Raw genomic sequence first — 25,305 nt, 5'->3', positions numbered from 1 at the left:
ATCATGTTTAGGTTCATTTTGGGTTGCCCACATCTATTGTGTTAGGTAGAAGTCTCGCTTTCTTGAAGATTTTTGGACTAGCTTGTGGAGAATGATGGACACTAAGCTACAAATACATACGGCATTTCATCCACAGACTGATGGGTAGATATAGGTCATCAATTGCACCATAGTACACTTGTTACAAGGCTATTATGGAAAAAATCCCAAGCTATCGGATGAACAAATTCCTTATGTTCATCATGCATACAATCGAGTAACACATTCATCCACACAAAGCTCACCATTCAAGACATGTTTTGGTTATCTACCAAGGGATCCCTTAGACATGGTCTTTGCGAAAGATGAGGATGGAAATGGATGAGATGATATGGAAAAATCATGAAAGTTTATTTAGCAGATACAGGTGATTCATAAGGAAGTACAGGAGCAGTTGGAGAAGAGTTGGGCTCGGTATAAAGCTCGACATGATAAGAACTGAGTTGAACATCAATTTCAAGTTGGGGACAAGGTATGGATCTACATCAACAAGGATAGAATGAAGGGAGTAGGGAAGAAATTGAGAGCCATTCAATATGGTCCCTTAACCATATTAGCAAAGATTGGAGACAATTTTTTTCGTCTTGACTTGCCCGCTTATATGAAAATGTACTCAGTACTGAATGTTGAAAACCTGAAGCATTATGAGCCTCCATTGATTATGGATACTGAAGAGGTTGCATAGATTCCTACAGTGGATGTTTTTGCACCAGAGTATCTAGACAAGTTGCCCGAAGATATCATTCTCGACAAGAAAAGAATAACTTCACAATGGGGAGATGTGGAGTACATTTGAATTAGTTTCAAAGGAATTAATCTGAGTAAAGCTCGATGGATGGAGAAAGAGAAAGTGAGGGAGTAATTTCCTCACTTTTTAATTGACTAAAAAGGCTTTTTGGGGTCCAAAATCTCTTAATGGGGAGGATTTATCCAGGTGTATGTCTAAAAAGTACCAGTGGCATGGTAAGAAGGCTCAAAATTCAAAGTGGCATAAAAATTAGAAACATAGCATCGGATTGAAGTGATATTCATCCTGATTCCAATGGTGCAAACAATAATGAAATATGAGTTCCTATTAATAAATTAGAGCAAATCAAAGCTCAAGTTTAACTTGGATAGGTGGCATGAAGAAGTGACGTGGAAGAACTCTTAGCGAATGGGGAACCACCAAGTGGTAGGACACCATTTGTCCCACATATCACAGATCACAGAAGGAAGAGGTCACAATTTAAGAAAATAGGCCCCATCACTATTGAGTTGTGATGCCATAAGTCACAATCACAGATCGCAAGGAATGGAAGATTTAAAGAATCGGCCCCAAGAGCAAACTAGGTTGCAATGCGATATGTTGTATTCATAGAGTCAGGTTGTGATTTGCGATATCACAATCGCAGTTCACAAAAGGAAGTAGCCGCATAGAGTACCAACTTTCGGCTCCCACGGATTGTGATTTGCGATGAGGCTTTCAGAACTGATATCTTATGTATTGCGTTTAATATCCCATCGGGTCCATTATTATCGCAATGCATTTGTGGTAAAGGCTTGGGTATGTTTTCCTATTGAAATGCTAATTGTGATTTCCAATCTCTACCTTGATGGGCTATCAACATCAATAAAGTCGTTGGGATTCAGGGGGTATGTTGATTCATGTGAAAATGGTGTTAAAATGATTTTTATATGTTTATACAGGTTTTGTTACCTGCGTACTATTCACAGCCCAAGAATCTCTATTAGAAATGCCTGCCTACTAAAATTTGTCATTTTTTTTGAACTGCCCAAAATTGAAGAGTCGGTTGATCAAGTTATATATAATGGACAGTCTGCATAAGGAAAGAGGAGGAGGACAGCACAATAATTCATAAGATCAGCGTGTGCAGTAGTAACCTGGCCTGGCAGCAAGCCGATACCTCACCTTCAGCAGTAGGGAGGTGTCGAGAGGGTTTATCCAAAGTCGGTGTTTGGATAGGCGGTTTTGCATGATTTTTCGCCAAGATTGTGGTGGTACCGTTTGTTTTTGAAGATGGGCTCTCCATTCTTCATCCATATTCCAGCTTGTAGGTATAAGGATTGTAAATGAATATTTATTGTACTTTTAACTCTTTTATGTCACTTAATGAAGGAAGGCCTCCGCACTATTGAGCATAGCCCGGAAGCATAGTCAAAATTGGACGAACTCCGTAATGAAATCTTTGTGTCATGGTTTCTTGTTTATCATGTTATTTCTGCATTGTTTTATGTGCTTTTAAGTTCCATGGTTAATAAGTTATGTTTCATGTAATTCTGATGCATCCATAAGTAAAAGATCTTGGATCACTTTCACTTCCATAATTTTCCTTAGTTGACTTCTTCCTTTGAGTTGACCTCTTCCTTTTCCTCTTTCCCATTGTCCGCGATCCATTGTTAAGTGGTTAAGCTTCTTTTGGAACGACCTTCTATGATAGAAATTGTTAGGAAAATTACTCAGGGGGGGTGAATCAATATTTTTAACTCACTTTAACTTTTCATTTTCTTATTCTGAATTATGTACTCTATTGTTCTTTATGAAACGAGTGTATGTCCGCAAATTCAGTGATTGAAAACAATGTATATCTAGTTGACCAATTCTTCATAAGTTCTATCAGATCTTTATCTTTAACCAGTGCATTACTAATTTCATTAGACATATAGTATGCAGTAAATATCGTAATAAACCATTACACATAAGGAAAAAACAACACATGAGAACACCATTCTTCTCAGGTGGAAACCCAATATTGGAGTAAACCACCGTTGTCATCATTTCTGTCTTCTTTCTTATTATATAAATAAAACTATTCTTACAATATTATACTAGTGCGGACTCTCACTAGCATATAGGCACCCACCTCTAGGATGCTACAAACTCCACTCATTCTCCAACACCCACTAGAAAGGAGCTCCAACCCCCTGATCTCTTTTACCGTCTCCTCCTGGAAGGGAGAACCTACCTCATGAAAAAATTTACCAGCTACCACTAGAAGGAAGTTGCGACTCCCTTACTCTAGGCTCCAACCCTTAACACCTCTCATGAAACACACTCCATAATATTTCATACTAGATCCACCTGACTCAAAACATCAAAACTTGTGGGCCACCTTTCATCATATTTTCAAAGTGAATCCACTTCTAACATTAAGCCCAAACCAAGTAACAACTCTAAAACCAAATACTAAATTAAATCATCCAATCACTGAACCAACAAAACCACTATAACATCAAAAACCTAATCACTAAATCTCAACCAACTATTGCAAATAAATAAAACTAATCTATAACATATATAAACCATCTAGATTAGTCATCATAACAAGTACACAAGACCCATGAAATGTCATCAACTAGCAGCATTGAAAACCTTGACTAAATTAATCTTCAAATTGTATACACTAATCTTAAGAATAAACCAAACCACCGTATATGCGTGCTTCCTCTATAGAAGACATATGTATAACTCTAAAATCACTAGCTATTGAAATATCTGTCAAACCGAATCAATGGGTCAGTCACTGAATACTGAATCACGACAGATACATCAATATTGACTTACTAAAAACCCAATCATAATGCAACATTGTCATCGATCAATATACCAAGCCTCGTTCAACAAAATAAACACTGTCAGGCACAGATCAGTAATATAGAGACATCATTGAGACACAACAAAAAATAAAGTATAACTCATCAAATGTCATCATTAAGCCATACTGCAAAACCCTAGAACATATACGTGACATCTGTGAAACATATCAATGTATGTACAAGACTATTATGCATACTACCTATGTACAGATCTCAATATACATAATAAATTCACAGAAGTTATATGCAACAATGCAGAACCAAATTTGCAAACACAAATTCACTCTCTACAACCTTCACTGTTAAAACTACAAACTTCTGAATAATTTATTTCTATCACAGCATCACAATAGTCACAGATTTATCATTATTAGTTATTTTTACATCTGCGACAGGCAAGCCAATCAAGCATATATGTCAAAATACTTTCATATATGAGTCTTATCCTTACTCCCTAGTGCAAACTTGTTTTAAGTCAGATCACACATGAATAACCCATTAATTTCACACATAACACCTTCATCTCCACCTCCTTAAATAGCTTTAGCCTTGGCCAATACCTTAGGAAAATCCCTTGGTAATGTCATTAGTATTCTTTAATGAGATCAAATAATTGTTGTCACTCGAATTACTATGGGCCAATAGTATGGTAATGACCCCTTATATCTAGAATTTTGTGGTTCATATTCTGTACATGGCTTTTACTCAGATGACCTAGGTATGTATGTGACCCTTGTTCATAGGAACTACATATACTTTCTTGAAGTTTTACTTTTTTCATCTAACCATAACTAAACTGTGATTACTCTATCTCTGTCCTCTCTAGTATATGTACCAAAGTGCATGAGATCATATTATCACAATGTTGACATCAAATACATATTTATTAATCAAGTTTCCATCAAGGGCAACACATTAGCTATAATGCCAACATAATTTTGTAACTTATAAACTGTATTAATGCTTAAATTCTCATTTTACCTCTTTTTTCACATGTGAACATACATAGTTGGTTCATGATATATCATAAACCTTAGATTGAGTTCCTATGTATTGGCCTATGAGGACTTAATTTTTCTAATTCTTCATTGACTTATTTTCCTTAAGTTCCACATGCTAATTTGTCACTAGGAGTTGTCACTCCAACTCTATAGGGTACACGTGAAACTAGGTGCTCCCCCTTTGGCACGTTTGTTAAGGTAATACACACAACTTCAACTAGTTTACTCTCAACTTCGACAAGATTATTTCACACACGCTAGATGATTCATGATAGATTTGAGGAGTTAGTTGAACCTTGATTTGATTAGAGAGGCTAATTACTCATGAAACTTAGGTATTTTGACCTTCCACCTCATCCACCTTATCCATTTATGTTGACATCCATACATGGTGCACTTAATTATGATGATATATTCCTTCCTTGAACAATATTGTTGACACTTCGCACACATGTCAAGTGACTAGTGATGGTTTGATATGGTGAAAAGGTGTCGATTTGGACACACTCTTAAGAGATCACATTCATTTGATGAACACCAACTTGCACAATTATATAAGGAATATTTTTTTACCATGAAATATTTGGAGTTTGCTTGATCAAAGTGGACACAAATTTGGAATTTTCAAGGTTGCATTCCTTCTCTTTGTTCAAGAACAAATGCACAGAGAACTACTTTACTGTGTCTATGGTTGTTAAGTGGGCACAAGGGACTCTTCCCTAATGTGCACTGGCTCAAAAACGTATCTTATTGTTATATCCTAGTCAAATAGAGATCAAAGAAGAAGGGGGCACTAGTTTATGGAGGCATTTTATATTATTTCTTGGTCTAAAATATTCTAAAAGAAGCACTCAAGGATTACACTTAGAATTGGCTATTTTTCTAGAAGGGTTCTCTCATAAATGCAGTTATACTATTGAAATATTAATCATCTAATTGGAAATTCACTACATTAATTTGACCAAGGATTATTATTATTATTTGAGATTGTTATTTTTAGAAAGCACTATCACCATGGAGCTTGTACACATAGCATGCATGCACACATCTAGGAGAGTATTCTACATCATTGAATAGAGAATTTCCCATTATTTTATTAGGGTAATTATCTATGGAGAGCCCCTTACAAATGAAGAAGAAAAATGGCAATAATTTTTTTTTTGCATGAACATCAATATGGAGTAAGGTGGCACGAGGATTTATACTCATCTAGAACATTGTATCCAAGTGTTTTATACGGTATTCTACCCCATCCTAGGTAGTTATTGTAAATATTTTAAGTTCTTAAGAAAAGTAATATCTTTTTTTAAGGAGAATTGAAGTTAGACAAATATAAAGCCTTTCACTCTTAATTTTGTACTTGGGAAATGTGGGAATGGAAAGACTTACGATCGAGTCACTCCATGCTTTCAGCATAAGGTAAAATTATTTGTTTGATATTTTATTTTACATGCTTTCAGCATAAGGTAAAATTATTTGTTTGATATTTTATTTTAATTCTTACACAATATGTTACGCGTGCCAATGTTCTGTCTCTCTCTAATATACTTATGATTGTAGGTTTAGAGTGAGAAGGGTAAATATAGTAGTACTTTATTTTGAAGAAGAGGGGTTAAATCCATATTTATCCATTGTAAGAAAAATTTTGTCCCTTGTCATTGAGAAACGATGTTTTAATCCCTACACCTCATATGGTGAGTGAATTCTTAGACCCTAAACCTCCTATGTCTAGTTTGATTGAGGATGTTTTATCGCGAGTCCCTTTCCTTCTCATCTTATGGTTTCTTATTTAGTATAGTGGGCATGGCACAAGAATACGTTATGTATAGTTATAACCTCTAAACTTATATTTTAGAGTTCCCTCTTCATCATATCTATAACTCCATAGTTGAAGCAATTGGGCATTGGATTCCAGTCATCTATCAACCCAACACTTCAAAAATCACTTTTCATCAATGTAATTCTCAACTATAATCATTATTCCACAAACCATTTTAATAAAAAAAAACAACAAATACACAAAACACTCCATATAAATATAAAATAGAAAAACCTTAGTACCTCTAAAAACTTAAGCTTACAATAGAAAAAGAATTTGTTTACTTTTATATAAATTGACCATAAAAATCATTACATTTACAGTATGATAATCCCCTACCTTATTTTCTTAAAAGAAAAAAGAAAAAAATAATAATTAAATAATCCTTACACCTTCAAAACATTAACTACACTTGCAAACATTAAAAATATTCTCAATGATAAGTGCAAAATGTATGATACATATATCCTACATGATTACATAGTTATATACGCTAATCCATTCATTTGCAAACCAACTTATAAGTTCATGCATGTATAAGATACATCTAATAACATTATAATAATCCACGATCTCATAGACCAAATATGATACTTCCCAATGAAAGGAAATAATAATAATACAAAGTGGCAGGACAGTGGGTTAATAAGAATATTGAAATAAATGTTCGGGTCAGTTAAACCAAGGCTCGGTCCCAACCTTCGTTACCTTCTCGACATCCGTGAAAACGCTAACTGTTTAGGAGATTCATTGAATTCGACCTCTAGTTTTGGAGACAGAAGCGTCAAATAATCTTTCCGTCTGTTAACTTGTGAGGCGATAGTTACTGTAATAGCTACAAACAGATTTAAAATATAAAAAAAAACAAAGAAGGTATAATTATTAGAAAAGCCAAGGGTGAGGTGACGTGAACTTTTGGCTAAAACCAACGGCTGTCAAACGGTTTTTCGATAACGAAGCCGAATCTACCCGAGGAGACCGGGTGAAATGATGCAGCATAATGCTTGTTTTTTAATTGCAGAGCGCGCTTCGGATTGACTGTGGCGCGGCCCACTGCGCTAGCCCATCAGTTACGCCCCTCGAAACGAAAACAGCTAAATTCTCATTCCATTTTCCTCTTCTGAAATCAGGGCAGGGCATCAGTAGTTTGCAGTTCATTCACAAAACCAGCGGATCTACAGACTCAGGTAGGTGGTGTTTTCCCATAGATTTTGCAAGCCTGTATTGTTATTTCTTTTTGTTTATCGGTGAATTCCGAATAATATATTTCCTACTGTTTTGTGCGTTTTCTTGTTTTGTCAAAACAGCTTTTATAATCAACCTCAGAGTGACCGAATAATATATTTCCTATTGTTTTGTACGTTTGCTTGTTTTCGTCAAAACAGCTTTTATAATCATGAGGTTGAGCTGCAATGGCTGCCGAGTCCTCCGAAAGGGCTGCAGCGAATCCTGCGTTCTGAGGCCCTGCCTCCAATGGATAAAGAGCGCAGAATCTCAGGCGAATGCTACCGCTTTCTTAGCCAAGTTTTATGGGCGCACTGGACTGATCAATCTGATATGCAACGGCCCCGAGCATATGAGACCTGGTAATAACCTAAACTCAGGATGGGATGGGCATAATATGCACAATAAAAGTCCCAATGCTAAAGTGGCATATTTCGGATTTTGATATATATTTAAAGATATAATATTTGCAGTTAGAAAACATAGGTGCTTTTAGTGCCTAGGTTTTGAGAGATTTCTATTTAGGGACCCTTGTACATGGGCTAAACCATATTCATTTCACGCACATACATAAACTCTTCTGAAATGGAGAGAGATTCAAGATTTTGTTAAATAGGCTCAAGCGACATACACAACCTCTTCTTTCTCCTTTTTCAGCACGAAAAAAACGCCTGTTGTATTATATATAAAACAGTACATATAGATAGTTCATAATAGCTTCATATGCCAGAAAGATCAGCCATATTCTTACTGAATGGGAAAATAACTATATGCCATTATTAAGAGTATCTCCCAGTACATATACTCACAAATATGTGCCTCTGAATAAACCAGAGAACGCTCATTTCCTAGCATTGTCTTTTGAAATTATCTCCATGTACTTAACTCATCAATGTGTCTTTGTTTACATATATACCATATACAAAAATTAAATCAAAAAGTAGATCAAAAAGCATGATAGAAAATACCTATCAGTACTGTTCGGTTGTTCAAGAGAGAAGATGTGAAGTGCACTATCCAGGCATGAGTAAACTTTCTATCATCCTTGTCATGATTTTTATCTGAATATGCATTCCATCTAGTGTATCCAGCAGCCCCTTTTTCGACATCCTCCTGCATTTTTGTTATACTGTTTGCTGATCTGTTGTATGGTAGAATGTAGGAGTGTGGTCCATAAACTTTCTATTAGTCTTAAACAGCCTGGTAGGGAGTTTTGTTGTATATTAATCTTTCCCAAAATATAATTTATGATACATCTGGAATCTCCATAGATGTGAATTTGTGGAATATCCATGAATTTGGTGAACCATATTAACCCCCACAAAGCTATAGCTTATGCTTTTACACTCGATCCCTCTCCTGCTTTCATATATAATTTTTTTAATATTTATCGATAATTCCAATAGTATTTGCCGTGAAATGGTGAAATGGTAAATAGTGATAGATTTCTAAATCAGCTGAAAGTAGTCTTAGTTCGTTAGCTGTCAGCTGAATCATCCTTCTCCAATACCAACAGAGATTTGATTTTTAAAGCCCTAGTCTCAATCAAAATAGTGCCCACAAAGATTTGAATTTGAAAACCCGATCCAGAATTTGTTGAAGTGTCGAAAGTACTGCATAATTGCTCATTAGTAGGGCAAGAGCTGTAGTTCAATCACACCACAAAGAATCATCTTCACATTACAATTTTTGGGCTGTACGTGGAGAGCTGGTTTTCAGGCTATTAGAATAAAACTTTGACATCGCAGTAAGTAGGATGATGTTATGCTAATCCTGATGGTTATATTCCATGATTTTGTCTGTGCGGTGATAACAACTCCACCGCATTCTGCATCTTTTATTGATGAAAGGCCTGACTATTAATGTCAGTACCAAAATCAAGAATGTAAACATCATTACAAGCGAACTTCTGCTTCTCAGAATCTTTGGACTTCATATTATTAGAATCTGTAGCCCAATCTATGTTGGTGTAACCAGCTAAAGAAGCCTATTCCCTACAAGTGTAAACCTTTTGCATGACTGTGAAAATGGACCGGAATCGAGCATAAGAATATATCTAGAACTGGACTTCCTATTACCATAATCTCCAGCCCAATCCATGTCTCTGTAATCAGGGAAGGAAACCTTACCCCGCAACAGCAAACTTCAAGCTGTTGGTTAGACTTCATACACCTCAAGGCCGTATGTTGCCTTTAACGCGATAGACGAGGCTTTCTCATATATTTTGAGACAAGGCTAACGACAAAACAAATATGAAGGCTACTAAGTGTAAAGTAAATGACACTATCCAGGAAATATACCATTTACATACCAAGTACATTTTCTAGTTGGGACTCGGTTAAACGAATGCTATTGTCATTTAAGATCTTCCATATAAATTTGGTGCTGTTGTCACTTATGATATTCCAGATGTATTTTATCTAAGAACTAGAGCCACATTACACGGGGGTTTGGAGTAGATTCACTACTTTCAGATCACGAAACTTAACAAGGCTAAAGCCTAAAACTTCTATCATCTAAAAAATCCTTGGAAAAACTTCTGACATTCTTGGACCACGGAAGGATTATGGACATATACGATTAGAAGGACAATACCTTTAACAACGTGCTTAGGGCACACATTATTACATCACGCAATATAGACAATTTAATTCAATATTTGGCCATACCATGTTCAACTGATTGTTTAAACCGATAAAGTGATCTTGTCAGCCTGCGAATTAGAGGCAATTCTCATCGATCTCAGCAAAAGAAGTTGTTGGATGCATTTTTTCCATGCAGGTCTCTATATCAAATGCTATCCATAAGCCTATATTAGAAAGGCATATTTCCAAATAGTATCCATCTTTATTGCGGTAACCATCCTGATCGTATATCCTTGATAACCTTGAAGTCAATTTTATCAGAACGCGCTACCATGTATAATCTCTACAGCCATAAAAACAGAAAGGTCAACAAGTTGCCATTACATGCCATCTGAGCCTATACGCGAAATCCTGTCAAAATATAAAATTATTAAAAAAAATAGTACTAAAGCAAAACAAAATGTCATTTTATGTTAATTAGGTTTACTTTTGTTGGTGTGGAATTATAATTTTTTTTAAATGTAGGTTTAATTTACATATAAAGAAGGCTGGGTGTGTTGATTTATTATGATATGTTTAATGGGTGAGAAGGATAGAGACTTACTAATAAAGTTTTATGGGGAAAGATAAATGATATTATACTAAATAAGTAGTTAGACCTAAGCAATAATTGAGATAAAAGGATGAGAATTACATAAATACATTTTCAAGTCATTTTATTCATAAAGGATTGAAAAGGCTTGCACTAAGTTTAAGTTTAAGGTAGTCATTGGTGATGTAGGGGTACTAAATTTGTAGATGGAACATGTGTTTAATTATAAGGTTTTGATACTTTTATTATGGAATTTATGGTTGTACTTTCGATGGGTACTATCTCACATCAAGAAATACTAGCTCTATTATTATTTTCGTACAAACACATGTTAATTGAAGAAACTTAAAAATCGATCAACAACAGTCATAGCTTTTTGGGAATTCGAGAAAAAAGATTGGAATTAGTAAATTGCTAGAAATACGTGGAAATTGTGTTTCTTCATTATGTGAGATTTGTAATATCATTGCATGTTTATTAAGATGGCCACCTTGTAACATTGAAACAAATATCCTCATTGTCATGTGTAGTAGGGAATTTTCCTAGCTATATGAAGATGATGGACCTTGTTGTCCAATATAAGAAATTTTGCTTCAAAATCTGGAACAAAAAATCAACTTTGGGTAAAGACTAAGCTATAAAGTGTGATTGATTCTTTTCAACAAAAACATGGAAGTATGTAGTAAATTATATATTGAAATTAAGTACTAAATGGAATTTGCTAAGTCTTGGAGGTAGATCTTAAAATTTGTTGGCACCAACTAAGATCATGATATTTCTATGTTTGCTCTAATGCATTCCTTTATAAAATTAATCCATAGAATCTTATGCTTAAAATATAATATTTTTTTTCGCTTTGAGAAAAATATTGCTTATATCAATATATAAATCCACATAATAAAACGATATATTATAAAGAAGAAACGACTTATTTTTACCTTAAGGAGAGCAATAATGCTCATAGGTTAGTTAGATCCTTTTGACCAAATTTCCTTATGATAGCAGGCCCCTTTGATGGCTTGTTCTACTTTTCCCAAGATCATTCCTTTGAGATTTTCTTCTTGCAGCGGTGACCCATTCTTTATGATTTTGACTCTTTATCAACAATTTGATCCAAGCTCCTCCTCATACACAAGTCATGGCCCTTCTTCCCTATTTTTCTCGCGATGTTTTGAACACAGTAAAAAAAACAAAATACCTCCATAGCTCTCGATTCTCCAAGCCTTCTTGGTTCTGCGATTTTACATAAGAGAGAACCCTTTCGGCCCTCTATGGCTTCCTCTCTAAATTTAACCAGACCTTTGAAATACAATCCAGGTGTAGTTTCTGAAGTCCACGTGACTTCCAAGACACGTTGGGAGTCAAGGCTTTCCTTGCAGATCGAGATCGATTTTGTGCTAGTTCCTAATATGGCGTTACTCACGATTATAGGTCGGGATTTTCTTCCACCCTTACTCGCCAAAGTATACAACGAGCACCTGACTACCAATTTCTAGTAGACCCCACACCCAAGGTCGAAGTTTGGTCTTATAACCCACAGATCTTGTGGAATAAAAGGGGTTGAAACCTTATCCCCCTAAATGATTTCCCTATGCATGTCGACTCCACGAATCCCCAACTATGTTGACAAGAGTCTAATTATGCGAGGTGGAGGTCGGCCATGTTGTAGATTTGTTATATAAAGGAGTTCGGACAGAGGTTGACCTTTGACTAGCAGATGCACCCTCCTAATGTCAATGAGAAATGAGAGAGCCACAAATGAATTGAATTAATTTTCTTCTCCTCAATCCCCAAATCTTCAATTAATGATTCAACTTCCCCACCAACAAAATTTCAAAACACCTTCCCATCATCACTTAGAAATGTTATTGTAAAAGGGATCTTCAGTGTCCAACAACTAGTAGGGATGAGGAAAATTTCATTATTTCATTCCACTATAAAGTCATGTTGATAGTGTTTGACCCACCAACATTCAAGGGATCTCCCTGGTATGAAGTCCCAACTAGACCTCACATTGTTTGGTGTGGAAGTCCCATCCGGTATGATGGGCCGGTTTCCATCATCTTAAATGTTTTCCTTAGGTCTTTCTTGTCGGCATGAGAAAGTGGTCTGTTTTGTCTTCAAATAATGAGGTTCATGTGCCTGGTGAGTGCTAGTGTTACTTGTGTCAAGGTTCTTTCGCAGCAGAGAGAGAGGGTGGGAGTGAGTCTCACGTCGTATGGGAGGAAGCCCTAACTCTATTAGAAATGCACAACACAACAGGACATGCACAGCTTCTAAAAGAGAAATCCACACGGATGTGACAGTCACAACAAACAAAGGGAGATAGCACATACAAAACCTAGCAGGTCAATCCGTGTGAGTGCAACAGTCGTTATAACAAGTTTATTTGAAATTTTCTGTTTGATGTCCGAGGAGGTAACCAACACGGGAAAGACAACGTTATCAACTTATACAACACATTTTCGTTAATATATGTATTATAATAGCTGAATGAGTTCAATTGTTTAACACATGTTAAAGAAACATGTATTACAAGTGCTCAAGATTAATTCTTACAAACAGTTACAATACATGTGTGAAAATGTGCTGGCCTCTGAACATGCTTTTGAAATAAGCAAAAGTTCTAAGACACATTGATACACCATACATCACTAACCCCGTAGATGGGGCGTTGCAGCCACTACTCACTCCTCAAAGAAAATATTACAGACTCTCAAGGCTATGTGTGAGGAGCCAAGGTGAAAAGTCCTTTCCCTGTACAATGAGGGGGTATTTATAGCCAAGGGTGAAACTGGTCCTTTCAACTATTCAACTTCCCTCATGGCTGTTTGACTCTCATGACTGTTCAGATTTCATGACTCTTCAAATTACAAGTGGGTCTCTTGGACTTCCACGTTATGTTACGTGGATTGACAATAGTATGGACCATAGTAGTGATGTGGATAACATGACTCCTGACACGACTCGATATGACATTGTTGGTATGTTCATGTTGTTGTTGGTGTGCATGTCGATATGCAATGCTGCTGATTGATGGATGTCCTCTTGGTGTATCACAACTTCACCTCCGCATGGCAAGGTATGCGGAGTCCTTGATGGTCATTGAGTTTGCTTGATTTTGCATGTGCACGTTTCTACTTTGCTTGTACTTTGGCATGCTTCACATGTTCATCCCTTTGCGAAAATATCTCCTCGCATGTTTCGTTCTTTTGTCCATTCACGAACACATCCTTTTGCATGTGCTCTCCTTGTTCATCCCATTTGTCGTCGCGTCATGTTTGTATATGTACATGTATCTGCAATCACGCATGATAAGACGACATTAAATCCATAAACCCCTTAGTCCACCATGATGCATGCTCATTCGCTTTTGTATGCAGGTGACCGAGAGAGAGGACAAGCCTACGAAATTGTGCGGGAAAATTTCCATGTTGGGATGCGAGCTCCGGGCAGTACTCGTGAAAATTTCATAGAGGTCACTGGAAGACTAAGATGGACAATCCAGATAAGTAGTGATTATTCGTGGGATTCGCTTGGTTGGAGGGCCGATCTGCGCAATTTCTAGAGCGAAGTAGTTTGTGCAGTAGAGGGCCTTGGCAGTAAAAACTGCACAATTCCTGGAGGGAGCTGGCTATGGGCTTCAGGAGGTTTGGCAGCAAAAACTTCACAATTCTTGGAGGGAGATTGCAGTGAGCTGCAGGATGGCTCGGTAGAAAAAACTGTGCAATTTCTGTAGGGAGCTGGGAGTGGGCTGCGAGCTTGCTGGAGACAAAAACTGTGCAATTTTCTTGGAGGTTGGCCTGCTGAACACCTCTATGATGTTTCTGAGATGAGCGGGACACTGGGCTGCTGATGGGCCTGCTCAAAAATCTGCGTAGTTTTCTGGATGAGCAGTTATTTGGCCAACTTGGTGACCAGCTGGAAAAACTGCTTAGTTCTGTAGGGGAGATAGGGACGAACATTTGGTGTCTATCTGACCTCTCTGCATATTTTTCTCAGTTAGTGGAGGGGGCAAGATCTGAAGCTTGTACGCAATTTTTTAGGGGAGTGAGTCTCAGGGTCACTTCCTGGTCAAACTCCTTGGTTGACCAACAGGAGGGTTGGTTGATCAGCTTGTGGGCAGCACAGATTGAAATGGCTTATTGGACACTTCTGTGTTATTTTGGATGATAGTCGATTGAGTCTATCACAGGGTGGGGGTTCGACTGTTTGAGGGTGATCCGGTCATCAGAACGTCAATAAAATTGATTAAACGTGTGAGCGAGTGAATTTGTGCATATGCGACCTTGCAAACACACACTCAACATTACTTGATGACAAGACGCCTCAAACTATGAAGATAACATATGCTCATCATGATTGACCGATGGTGTAAGCGACAAGCGGGATGCTTGTGATGGATCATTGAATGACCGCGACGACACTTGCGCGACAATGCATACAACTTCGTGTGTAAGTCTGACGGATGTTTACAAAATGAAAACAACATGTAGACATGAAGCGAAGACCTTGTGCAGGACAAAAACATGGTTGCAAGCATGACATTGTGACCATCATGCAACAAGTTTTCCGTTGAACAGTCAAGAAAAGAGGGTGAAAAGACTCAACACGAGTCCATGGGTGAGCTCGAGTGATTGCAAACATCAAGTAAAAACTTGACAGAGGCTCCAAAATTGGATACGGACCAATATTTTAGAGGGCATTGTAGCTGCTACAACACTTGGTGACACACTACTGAATTCTAACTTCTTTTCTTTGGCTCATTGACAACACAGGGCCTTGGTCTTTCAAGGAGTATTGAATCACTGTGCCGGTTACTTTGGCTTTCCAACTTACCCCATGGACAGACATGGTTCACCATTTTCCAACTCAGTCAAACACAACAAAAGTTTCAGCTTGATCAAAGTGTTTTGAAATTGGGAAGGGTATTTTGGCTCACGAGTTAATATTTTTCAGAGTATAAGTTTTAATCTCTAGTGTTTCTCTGTTGCCAGCAAGCCTAGACAGTACCCTAGTTGAGTCATGCAAGAACACACATATTGCTCCACTACGAGCGATCTTGGTCAATACCCCAATGGAGTTGCATGATTCACCTCTCTACGCATGAAGCCTTTCTCTTCTTTTGGCTTTTGTATTATTTTAAAGAGGACTGTGCATAGGCACTTATTTATTTTTGAGTTGGAAGAGGGACCCGGACTTATTGAGAGCAGAATAGGTTGTTCCTTCAGAGAAGCATGTAATACCTCTGACATAGGTTTGCTTGTTTAGATTTTCCCCTTGTCTGTTTCTACTAGTTGGATGACCTTGATCACACAAAGAAAAAGACTAAGTATAGGCATGGGGTTTCCTAGTGTGGACATAGGTTCATTTTTGGACCCAAGATTCCTTTGTAGTTGGCTCATATTTTTCGTCGAGACTTCATCAGCCGAGGGTTATAACCAAGCACAAAGATGATAGACATAAGACTAGCCAAGTGTTGTAGTGTCACAAGTCTCTTTGGATCTCAGCCACATACTTATTCAAAAGTTAGAACTCAGTAGAGGGTAGCACTTATTTCCAAAAGACAAAAATAGTATGGTACCAAGTAAACAAAACAAAATGAAAAAAAATACTAAGCAAAGCAAACAAAGCAAAAATAAAAATAAGCAGTAAGTAAACTATGCACATGGCATGGGGCTCGACCCGATCTACTGAAAATAGTGTTTGAGATCTTGCTCATTGACAAGAAGGTTTTCAATCCTCCCATCAAGTGATTTCAAATGGTATGTGTGTGGGCCAAGCTTCTCATGGACTGTGTACGGACCAATCCACAGGGACTAGAACTTCACAACCTTGCCTTTGTCTTCATAGGGTTTATTCCATTTCAAGACTAAGTTGCCAACATTGAAGTTAGCTTTACTTGTAGACTTCTTATTGAACCATCTCTTGATATGGCTCTGGTGGAGTGTAAACTTTTCTTTTGATTTCATCCTTTCTTCCTACAGTTTGCAAATTGTATCCATACTACATTGAACTAGCATGCAAGGCTTGCCTTGGGATTCTTGAGACAACTGAAGAACAGGTAAGTATATGTTAGGTGGTAGGATGGCTTCTTTACCATAGACCAGGAAGTACGGTGAGGTATTCATAGAGGGTTTGGATGTTACGTGTTCAACCCATAAAGCATTCATTCAGGCAGACTGTTAGTTACGATGCTCAGAGTAAATAGTCTTTTTGATTATAGGGATAAGGTTTTCATTCATGGATTCTGCGAGACCATTTCCCTATGGGTAGTAGTTAGATAAGTGTTTAAGCACAATACCATTTTGTCATGCAAAATCATAAAGCTTCAAAGATGAAAAGTATGTTGCATTATCAAACACAAGTGATACTGGAACACTGAAGCGTGAGATGATATTCTATTGGAGGAATTTGATGACCTCCTAATCGTTCACTTGCTTGAGCGAAACTACTTCTGTCCACCGCGTGAAGTAATCAGTTGCTGTCAGAATGTAGTGGTGTTGTTTTGACGAATGTGGGAAAATTTCCCCGATGATGTCCAGGCCCCATTGTTGCAACGGTTCAGTCACTGCAACAGGGTGCAGTGGGACTGCTGACCTTTCCATTCTGTCGGCATATTGCTTATAGACCCGGCACTTGTGGGCATAAGCGTGTTCATCCTTGAATAATCTGGGCCTGTAGAAACTGGCTCGCATAACTTTGTGCATAGTGGTATTTCCCAGAAAGTTACCCCCAGCTGGTCCGACATGCAGATCTTGCAAAACCTTCTCTGATTCATGTGCCTCCAAGCACCTGAGCAAGATTTCTGTTGTTATGTTTTCTATAAAGCATTGGTCCGACATGCAGATCTTGCAAACCTTCTCTGATGCATGTGCCTCCAAGCACCTGAGCAAGATTTCCGTTGTTGTGTTTTCTATAAAGCACTTTGTGCACCAACTGATAAGTTGAAGCTTTGAGACACAATTCCATCTTTTATTTGATGGAAACGTTAGAGGTTATGGTGCCCTGCTCAAGCTACTGGCACACATCTACGTACCAAGAGTTTCCTTTTACAGTGGGTGGTGCTTGCACTACATCATACATTTCAATTTCCTGCTCCCAAATGGCGAGTTCTTCTTCTTCCTCCTGTGCATTTCCTGCCTCGGCTATGAGTCTACAGAGACCATGACCTTTGACAGTGTAGACTGGCTTGATTTGAAGATCATAATCTTGCAAGCCTGTCATCCAATTCGCATGTCGTTCACCCAGCTCTTGTTGTACAAGTAATGAGTGGACTGTTAGGTGAGGCACAGAGACTATGCAATGGTATTTTAGCAAGTAGGGTCTGAAATGTTTCACCGGCTTGTATATTGTGTATGGTTGTTTATCAACGATGAGGTAGTTGAGTTCGAGTCCCTGAGTGCTTGCGCTCAAGAAGGAGATCAGATGTTCATTGTTCATTTCATTCTTTTGAGTGAGTACTGCAACAAGAAAGTAGTCAGAGGTGAAGGTGTATAACAGGAAGTCTTTGTTGAAGTCTAGGTTGTAGATTGCAAGCGCTTTTGCAATAGCCTACTTGATACAGGTGAATGAGTACTTTTCCCTCTTGCCCTAGCTGTAAACCTCATCGTTCTTGATCATGGCTTGCATTGGTTTGACTATCTAGACATAATTTGAGATGAACTTCTGTAGCAAGTTCATCTCTCCTTAGAAGGACTACATTTCTTTCTTATTGGCTAGGTGAGGGATCTGTGTGAAAGTTCAGACCTAGTCCGGATCAATCTTGATCCTGCTCTTGGCAAAGATGTGTCCAAGGAGGTTCCCCTCAGACACCACAAATATGATCTTTTTGGGATTCATGGAAATCCCGTATTTCCAGCATCGCTCAAAACTTTTCTTCAGATGGCATATGTGGTCTTCCCGTTTTCTTGAAAACACAGTCACATCATCTAAGTACTCCACTACGCTTTGCCCGATGAGTCCACGGAAGTCATTGTCCATGGCGTGATGAAAGGTTGCGCTTGCATTCACAAGCCTGAATGGCATTCGTCTATATGCGAACGTACCCCACATGGTATGGAATGTAGTTTTGAGTCTATTAGGTTCAGCTACCAAAAATTGATTATATCTTGAAAACCCATCAAGTAGAGAAAACATTTGTGCCCTAGATATTGTTTGTAGAATGTGCTCCATAGATGACACGGGGTAGTTGTCTATGTCTGAGGCACGTTCAAGTTCTGGAAATCAACAAACAAACGAATCTCCTTGGACTTCTTTCGTACGGGAACAAGATTTTAAACCCAAGTAGAATGAATAACTCTATATATGATCCGTGCATCCACCAACTTTGCGAGCTCTTTCTGTATGAGGGGTTCAAGTGATGGATGTACTTTCCTCAACTTATATTGATATGGGTTAACCCCTCCTTTGATCGAAATGATGTGTTGGATTATTCACATGTCGTAAGTTTTCAGATCATCATACGTCCATGCGAACATATCCTGATACTATTTGAACAAGCAGATAAATGCTTACATCTCCTCCTATGTGCAACACGTACCAAGATTGACAAACTTCGGATCTTGTTCTATTCACAAGTTGATGAGTTTGTGCATCATGGTAGAGCCATTGGTTTTGTTGTTCCTCAGTCCCTGAAAGAGTTCTTGAAAGTCATAGATTTTTTCCAAAGATGCCACACCCATGGGGATGAGGTGGTCTTTCTTGATATTTGTCCCAGCTTGCAAAGATCACTCGTTCTCATCTTCTTCTATCGCTGCATCCTTGAATGTAACAACGTGGGCCATGAAATGTAGTATCTATTGATCATCATCAAATACGTGTAAATTAGTTATGTTATTTGGGATAGATGGTTTATACAAAATTTCAATAATAAATCTATCCCTAAACGGTGACATTCTAGAAACTGCGTTTGCTGAAGCATTGGCAGCTGCATTATGCGTTCTTGGTGCAACAGTGATATTGAATGCTTGGAAGTTAGAGACTAGTCGCCATACCTCTTTCTGGTGACTTTTGAGATGCGGTGATAAAAAGTGAATGGTGTCATGTACCTATCATACCACTATTTCCAAATCACCTAACACTCTAAGCATGACCACGTTGAGGCTAATGGCTTTCTGCAAGCCCAACATGAGTGCTTCATATTCAGCAACATTGTTCATGCACTTGAACTCCAAGAAACTCGAGATTAGATTCTTCTTGTTGTTTGGGTCAGTAAAGGCACATACGGCTCCCGAGCCATCCTATGTCTTTGATCCCTCAAAGTACATGGTCCACAACTTGTCTGTACATTAACCGTTTGATGTGCTTTGGCTACTACTACTGTTTTTTCTACTACTACTGCTACTAATGTTACAATGTATTGTACATGTTTCATTTCCATCAGTTGGGAAAGGAAGGAGACCCAAATGCGTGTTTGGTGGGTTTGGCTATAGCCGTGTGGGATAAAACCCCAATGTTGTTTCCAAGAGGTAGTTGCCCAACATGAGCTCTGCAAAGGCCAATGGTTCGTTTTCTCCATTGATAAGAGTGACATTGTGCTTCACATATCTCTCAAATAACACCCTGATTTGATTATTTTTACCCTTATATGGAAGCCACATGTGTGACCATTCTGTAGCAAAGTATCCGTTTAGCTTGCTCGACAAGTCTTTGCTAAGAAGTAAGCCATACGCTTCCAGTATGTCCACAACAATAATATTTATGCATTAGTGAACTTAGCCATCATGAGATAGTCTGATGATCACGTCACGAAGTTCACCAATGGTTGGTACAGATGTTCGATCGAGTTGGATTATTTGGGCGGATTTCTTGCTCCACTGCACATTGATCTTTCTATTAATGGAGAGCAACATGACGTTGGCTATCGTGCCAGAATCAACCAAACATTTGTGAACATTACAGTTGAATACTTCGCATTAAAGCAGGAATGGAGGGAAAACTAAGTTTTCTTCTTCGATCCGGAGTGTTTTTAGCATAGTAAAGTGATCCAAGAGGTGTGCTTACTCCCTTGCTGGTAGGGGTTGCGTTGTCTGTTGATGTTTGTCTTAGTGCACGCATCAAAATGTTCGGCTGACTCTGGATCTTATCCAACTCGAACAAACTAATGTTTGTGCCAGTTTTCTTCATGTCTTCCACAATGTTGTAATCCAGAGGGTGTGGACTCACCGAGGTGTCTGGAGCAAGACTGGTATTCGTGTTGTCCGACAGAGCATTCTGCAGTTTGCTGCTCATCAATGTACTCTTGTCTGTCGCTATCTTCCTGGGCTTGCTTTGCATTTTCTGCTTTTGGATGATTGGAGAGTCAAAATTCCTCAATAGTTCAAGTTTCTACTTCATTTCCCCAATTGTAAGGGGAGCCCCTTTACTTATGAGATTGTAACGCTCATTCTTCTTAGGGGGTTGCTTCTTGGTGTTTGTCTTCTATGTTTCTTGCATGCACTGATACATGTTAATCACTCGCCCAGTGCTTGACGTATCATCAAGTGCATCATCTTCATCATCATCCGTGTCTTCCATCTATGACTGCAAACTTCTCAACATGTTTGTCATTTCATTGCATATAGAGCCTGCAACTTGTTTCTAGTCCGAACAACATCCTTCCTGGTTCTTGTCTTCATGAAATGAACAAAATTCATTGTTCACACAATCATCAACCTGGAACACTGAGTTGGATCTCTACACAGTTTTAATCGAGTAGCATTTGTTACCTGATGACATGCTTCCTTGTCTTTGTCTAGGTGATCAGCTACTCGTCGATGTATAAGTTGATCGTTGTTTCATTTTAGACACTTCTGATGTCAAGTTCTTGAAAAGGCGAGTAAGGGTTTCAATATCACTTGTTCCTTTGTCTCTACCCTTACTTGCTGCAGCCTGGGGCTTCCTGCTCGCATCTCTTGAGTCCTTCACTGGTTCATCATCATTGATGACTCAATCATATGCATGTCCTTTTTTACAGTGATTTCCTCTTCGCAATTTTCTACCAATGTTTGTTTCCCAGCTCACTTGACAAACTGTGCAATGCTGGTTGGTATTGTGTACATGTAGTAGTCGATAGTGATGGAGTCATGAGGCTTCGTGCCTACTGCAAACTTGTTCAATATGTGCAGAAACCTTTGACTGAAATATTTTACCTTTCCTTTCCCCTCCACCTTCAGGCTTACCAATTATTTGAGTAACATGGCTGGGGTCTTGTCATCAACAAACTTTTCCAAAAACATACGTTTGAACATACCCCAGTTTTGTATGGAGTTGAAAGGAAGGTTGTGATACCATGCTATTGTGTGACCATCTAAGGTACATGGGAATAGTCTACATGCAACATCATTGTAGCGTACCTAAAGTGTCTACAGCTATAAGTAGAAGTTATCTAAGTGATCTTCTACCTTCACTTTGTTGTCAGGGTCGAACTTTATTATCATCCTCTCTGACCACTTCGACATATTGTTCAAAGCACCCAGGAGGGCCAGTGGTCCATGAGTCATCCATTCTAGATTTTGGTCAACCATATCTTCTTGCTCTTTGTCCTCCTCCTCTTCTTCAGAATTTGATGGTTTCCGCTCTGAGTCTGTTGGTTCGTATCCACCTCCACCTCCTCTGTTGCCTTACCCTCTGCCTCATCTACCAAATTCTAAGCCCAATATCATGAGGGTGTCACATTCTCCCTATCAGAATACCAAAGTTTCCTCTTCATTCTCAACAGCCTCTCGTAGACCTTCAATTGTGGCAAGCACTTATTCTTCCATTGATGATACAACAACCCCTGTGGGAGTGGTTTATGGCATTCTTGATGCATACAGAAGATGTTGGATTCTTGGGATCAGTTCGACTTCTTTTGTGAATTGACAGGTGATGGGACAGACAAAGTGAAGGTGCTGATATGAAATTTCTTGTTCAGTCGTGGGAGGTGAGGAGTAACTAACTACAGAGTTATGCATAGGTGAGATGGAGTGAAAGTTACTGCTTTGACCAGATGACTGATGAGTGGGTGTGAGAGGACATTCAACCATAAAACCTGGAAACCCTCCTTCTAGCACCAGAAATGTTGATAGTGCTGGACCCACCAACATTCAGGGGATCTCCCCAGTATGAAGTCCCAACTTGACCTCACACTATTTGGTGTTGGAGTCCCATCTGGTATTGATCTGAAAATGGGGCACTTAGGCTTCTTTTCTAGCTGACAAGAACCTCTCCCATTTCCAAAGCTTTAAATATTCCCAAGTCTTATTGATTAACCAATGCGGAATTAATAAGTGCTTGATATTAAGGTGTATGTTGAAATTTGTTTTAAACTGTTCAGGTGTTGTAAATTAATGTGCTGAAACTGATCTATAAATACATACAATAGTAAATAATGCAGCAGTAAGACAAGCACATAAGACAACAATTTAGTCTAGAGTTCACCCAAAACTCTTGGGTTACGTCTCCTTGAGCTCTAGTCAACTTGACTAGGCTTTTTGGGATTATGGTAGGTCCTTTTACAACCTCTTGGCTCAACTCCTACTATTTTACACATAAATAGTGGGTTCAGACACCATGTCATTCCTTGGCTCTTGAATCCCTGGCTCTTGGCTCTGGCTCTTGGCTCTTGGTTCTAGCTCTTGGTTCTGACTCTGACTCTTTGGCTCTAGCTCCGGCTTTGGCTCTTCGGGTCTAGCTTCTTTGGCCCTCTATTAGTTTACAACTCTCTTGGCTTTTCACTTGACTTCCAAGTGACTCCCTTGGCTGCTCTTTTTTCTTCTGCGCTACCTCTTTGCCTTAGCTTCCTACATTGGCTTCACTTTCGGCAACAAAACCCCAACAACAACCTCAACAACCAACGATCTTTTTTGTTTCTGACATTCATGGCTTTTAAGCCAAATTGGCACTGCCTATTCATTTTCCCTTTCAGGCTCTCTGTCTTCCAGCCTTTGTCCGCTCAAATCCCCTCTCTGAGCATTAGCAATCATTGCTAAACACCCTCAGGGATAGTGGCCACCTGTGTTGTAACGGAATGGAACCATAGGCACTTGAAATCCTTAAAAACAACCATTTTATGTTTACATAGAGAAACTCTGCAAAACACGGGAAAAATTTGCCAAATAATGTTCATTGGATTTCGAATATCCATAAATATGCCTTATACTTCTCTCGGGTCTGCCTTTATATCGGGATCACATCTCCACCGTTGATTTGGAAGATCCAGATCCAATGGTCGTGATTCATTTCAAGCAGCTCTTCCATACTAGGGTTAACTGCCTGATGAGGGTGGTTTTCTCTCTCCTTAGCTAGGACAAGCAGCAACCAATGTATGGGATTGGGCAGAGCCCGGCCCAAACCACTTATCGCCTTTGGCCCTCTCGAAATCCATTTGTTTCCTTTGCATTTAAAAATGCATTAAAACATTGAAAAATCCCACCAAATGGCCTTTGATGGACTTGAAGTAATATACATTTGTAGTTAGAAACCCCTTTTGGGTCCGGATTTCATCGCATCGGCACTTCCTTCATATTTCGTTTAATAAACGAAATACGCAAAATACATAGGAATCTGTTGTTTGACGGATCTCAAATTTTATGGAATATCATTTATTTCTTTATCGGGTTAAGCTATCGCATCGCGCATATATATATGTATATAGCCGCTTTGATTGCAATCCATCGATCTAATCATCAGTGATCACATGATCAGTGATCGACAGATCTAGGTCCCGATATCGCATCTTTGTCTGCTTCTAATCCGATAGATCAAATCAGTGGATCAGAGTTTCCTCCACCTTTGCATAAAATCTTACCTTTTCCTTTTTCCGATTCGATTTCCCTTTTTAAGGGTTTTTTTGCATTTTTTTTTTTTTTGGGGTGGGGGGGGGGGGGGGGGGGTTTGCCTCTTTTTTCAAAGAAACTAGGCATCTTCTGCATGCGATAACTTCTGCATCCTAATTCCATTTTAGCCCATTCAAGTTGCAGTAGATTCAGAAGGAAAACATCTCTGTAATGGAGTTATTTCCAAGAACTTCCTTGGACTTTCATTTTTCCTCCGTGAGGACTACTTAGACTTAGGAGTCTATCCAAAATCCATTTTGGATCACGCCTTCCCACTAAAATAACTTTTGGTCTCCAAAAGACTAATATACTGATCTAAGTAGTAAATGAGAGTGACTCACCCTCTTCTTTCAGACTCCCTACACTTTCCCTTGCATAGTGCCTCTGAACCAAAGTTTCTAACCACTTCCCTTCTTGGATGGGCTGGTCTTCTTAGGAAGAACTGTCTTCCTCCTTGCCTTCTTGCAGAACTTCTGCTGAAATGGTCATAGAAGGTGGTTTGAACTTTTCTACCTTGATCATTGATCCAAGGTGGCTCAAACAAATGTGAAGTACATCTGCTCCACTAAAACTTTCATTTGTACCTATTTGAAAAGATGTCAACAACAATTTTTAACAACAACAGAAACACAGACAACAAATGGATGGA

General features: G+C 38.6%; 1 protein-coding gene across 2 annotated transcripts in view; it reads left to right on the top strand.

The window, feature by feature from the left end:
- The first annotated feature begins 7,378 nt into the window (after positions 1-7,378).
- Positions 7,379-25,305, top strand: part of LOC149178199 (uncharacterized) — a 72,161-nt gene continuing 54,234 nt past the window's right edge. Inside the window, exons 1-2 of one of the 2 annotated variants that reach the window (XM_089423556.1) lie at positions 7,379-7,643; positions 7,842-8,042. In XM_089423556.1, the coding sequence (XP_089279682.1) occupies positions 7,853-8,042 (190 nt within the window). In that variant the 5' untranslated portion in view covers positions 7,379-7,643; positions 7,842-7,852. Of the gene's footprint in view, positions 7,644-7,841; positions 8,043-25,305 lie in introns of those variants that run through there. The other variant, XM_089423557.1, reaches the window with a different exon arrangement.

This window comes from Pinus tabuliformis, chromosome 4_1, assembly GCF_031772625.1.
Source record: "Pinus tabuliformis cultivar Carrire ecotype Pingquan chromosome 4_1, CPIR1, whole genome shotgun sequence".
In the NCBI taxonomy this organism is placed as follows: Eukaryota; Viridiplantae; Streptophyta; class Pinopsida; order Pinales; family Pinaceae; genus Pinus; species Pinus tabuliformis.
This window is presented reverse-complemented; position numbering and strand designations above follow the sequence as displayed.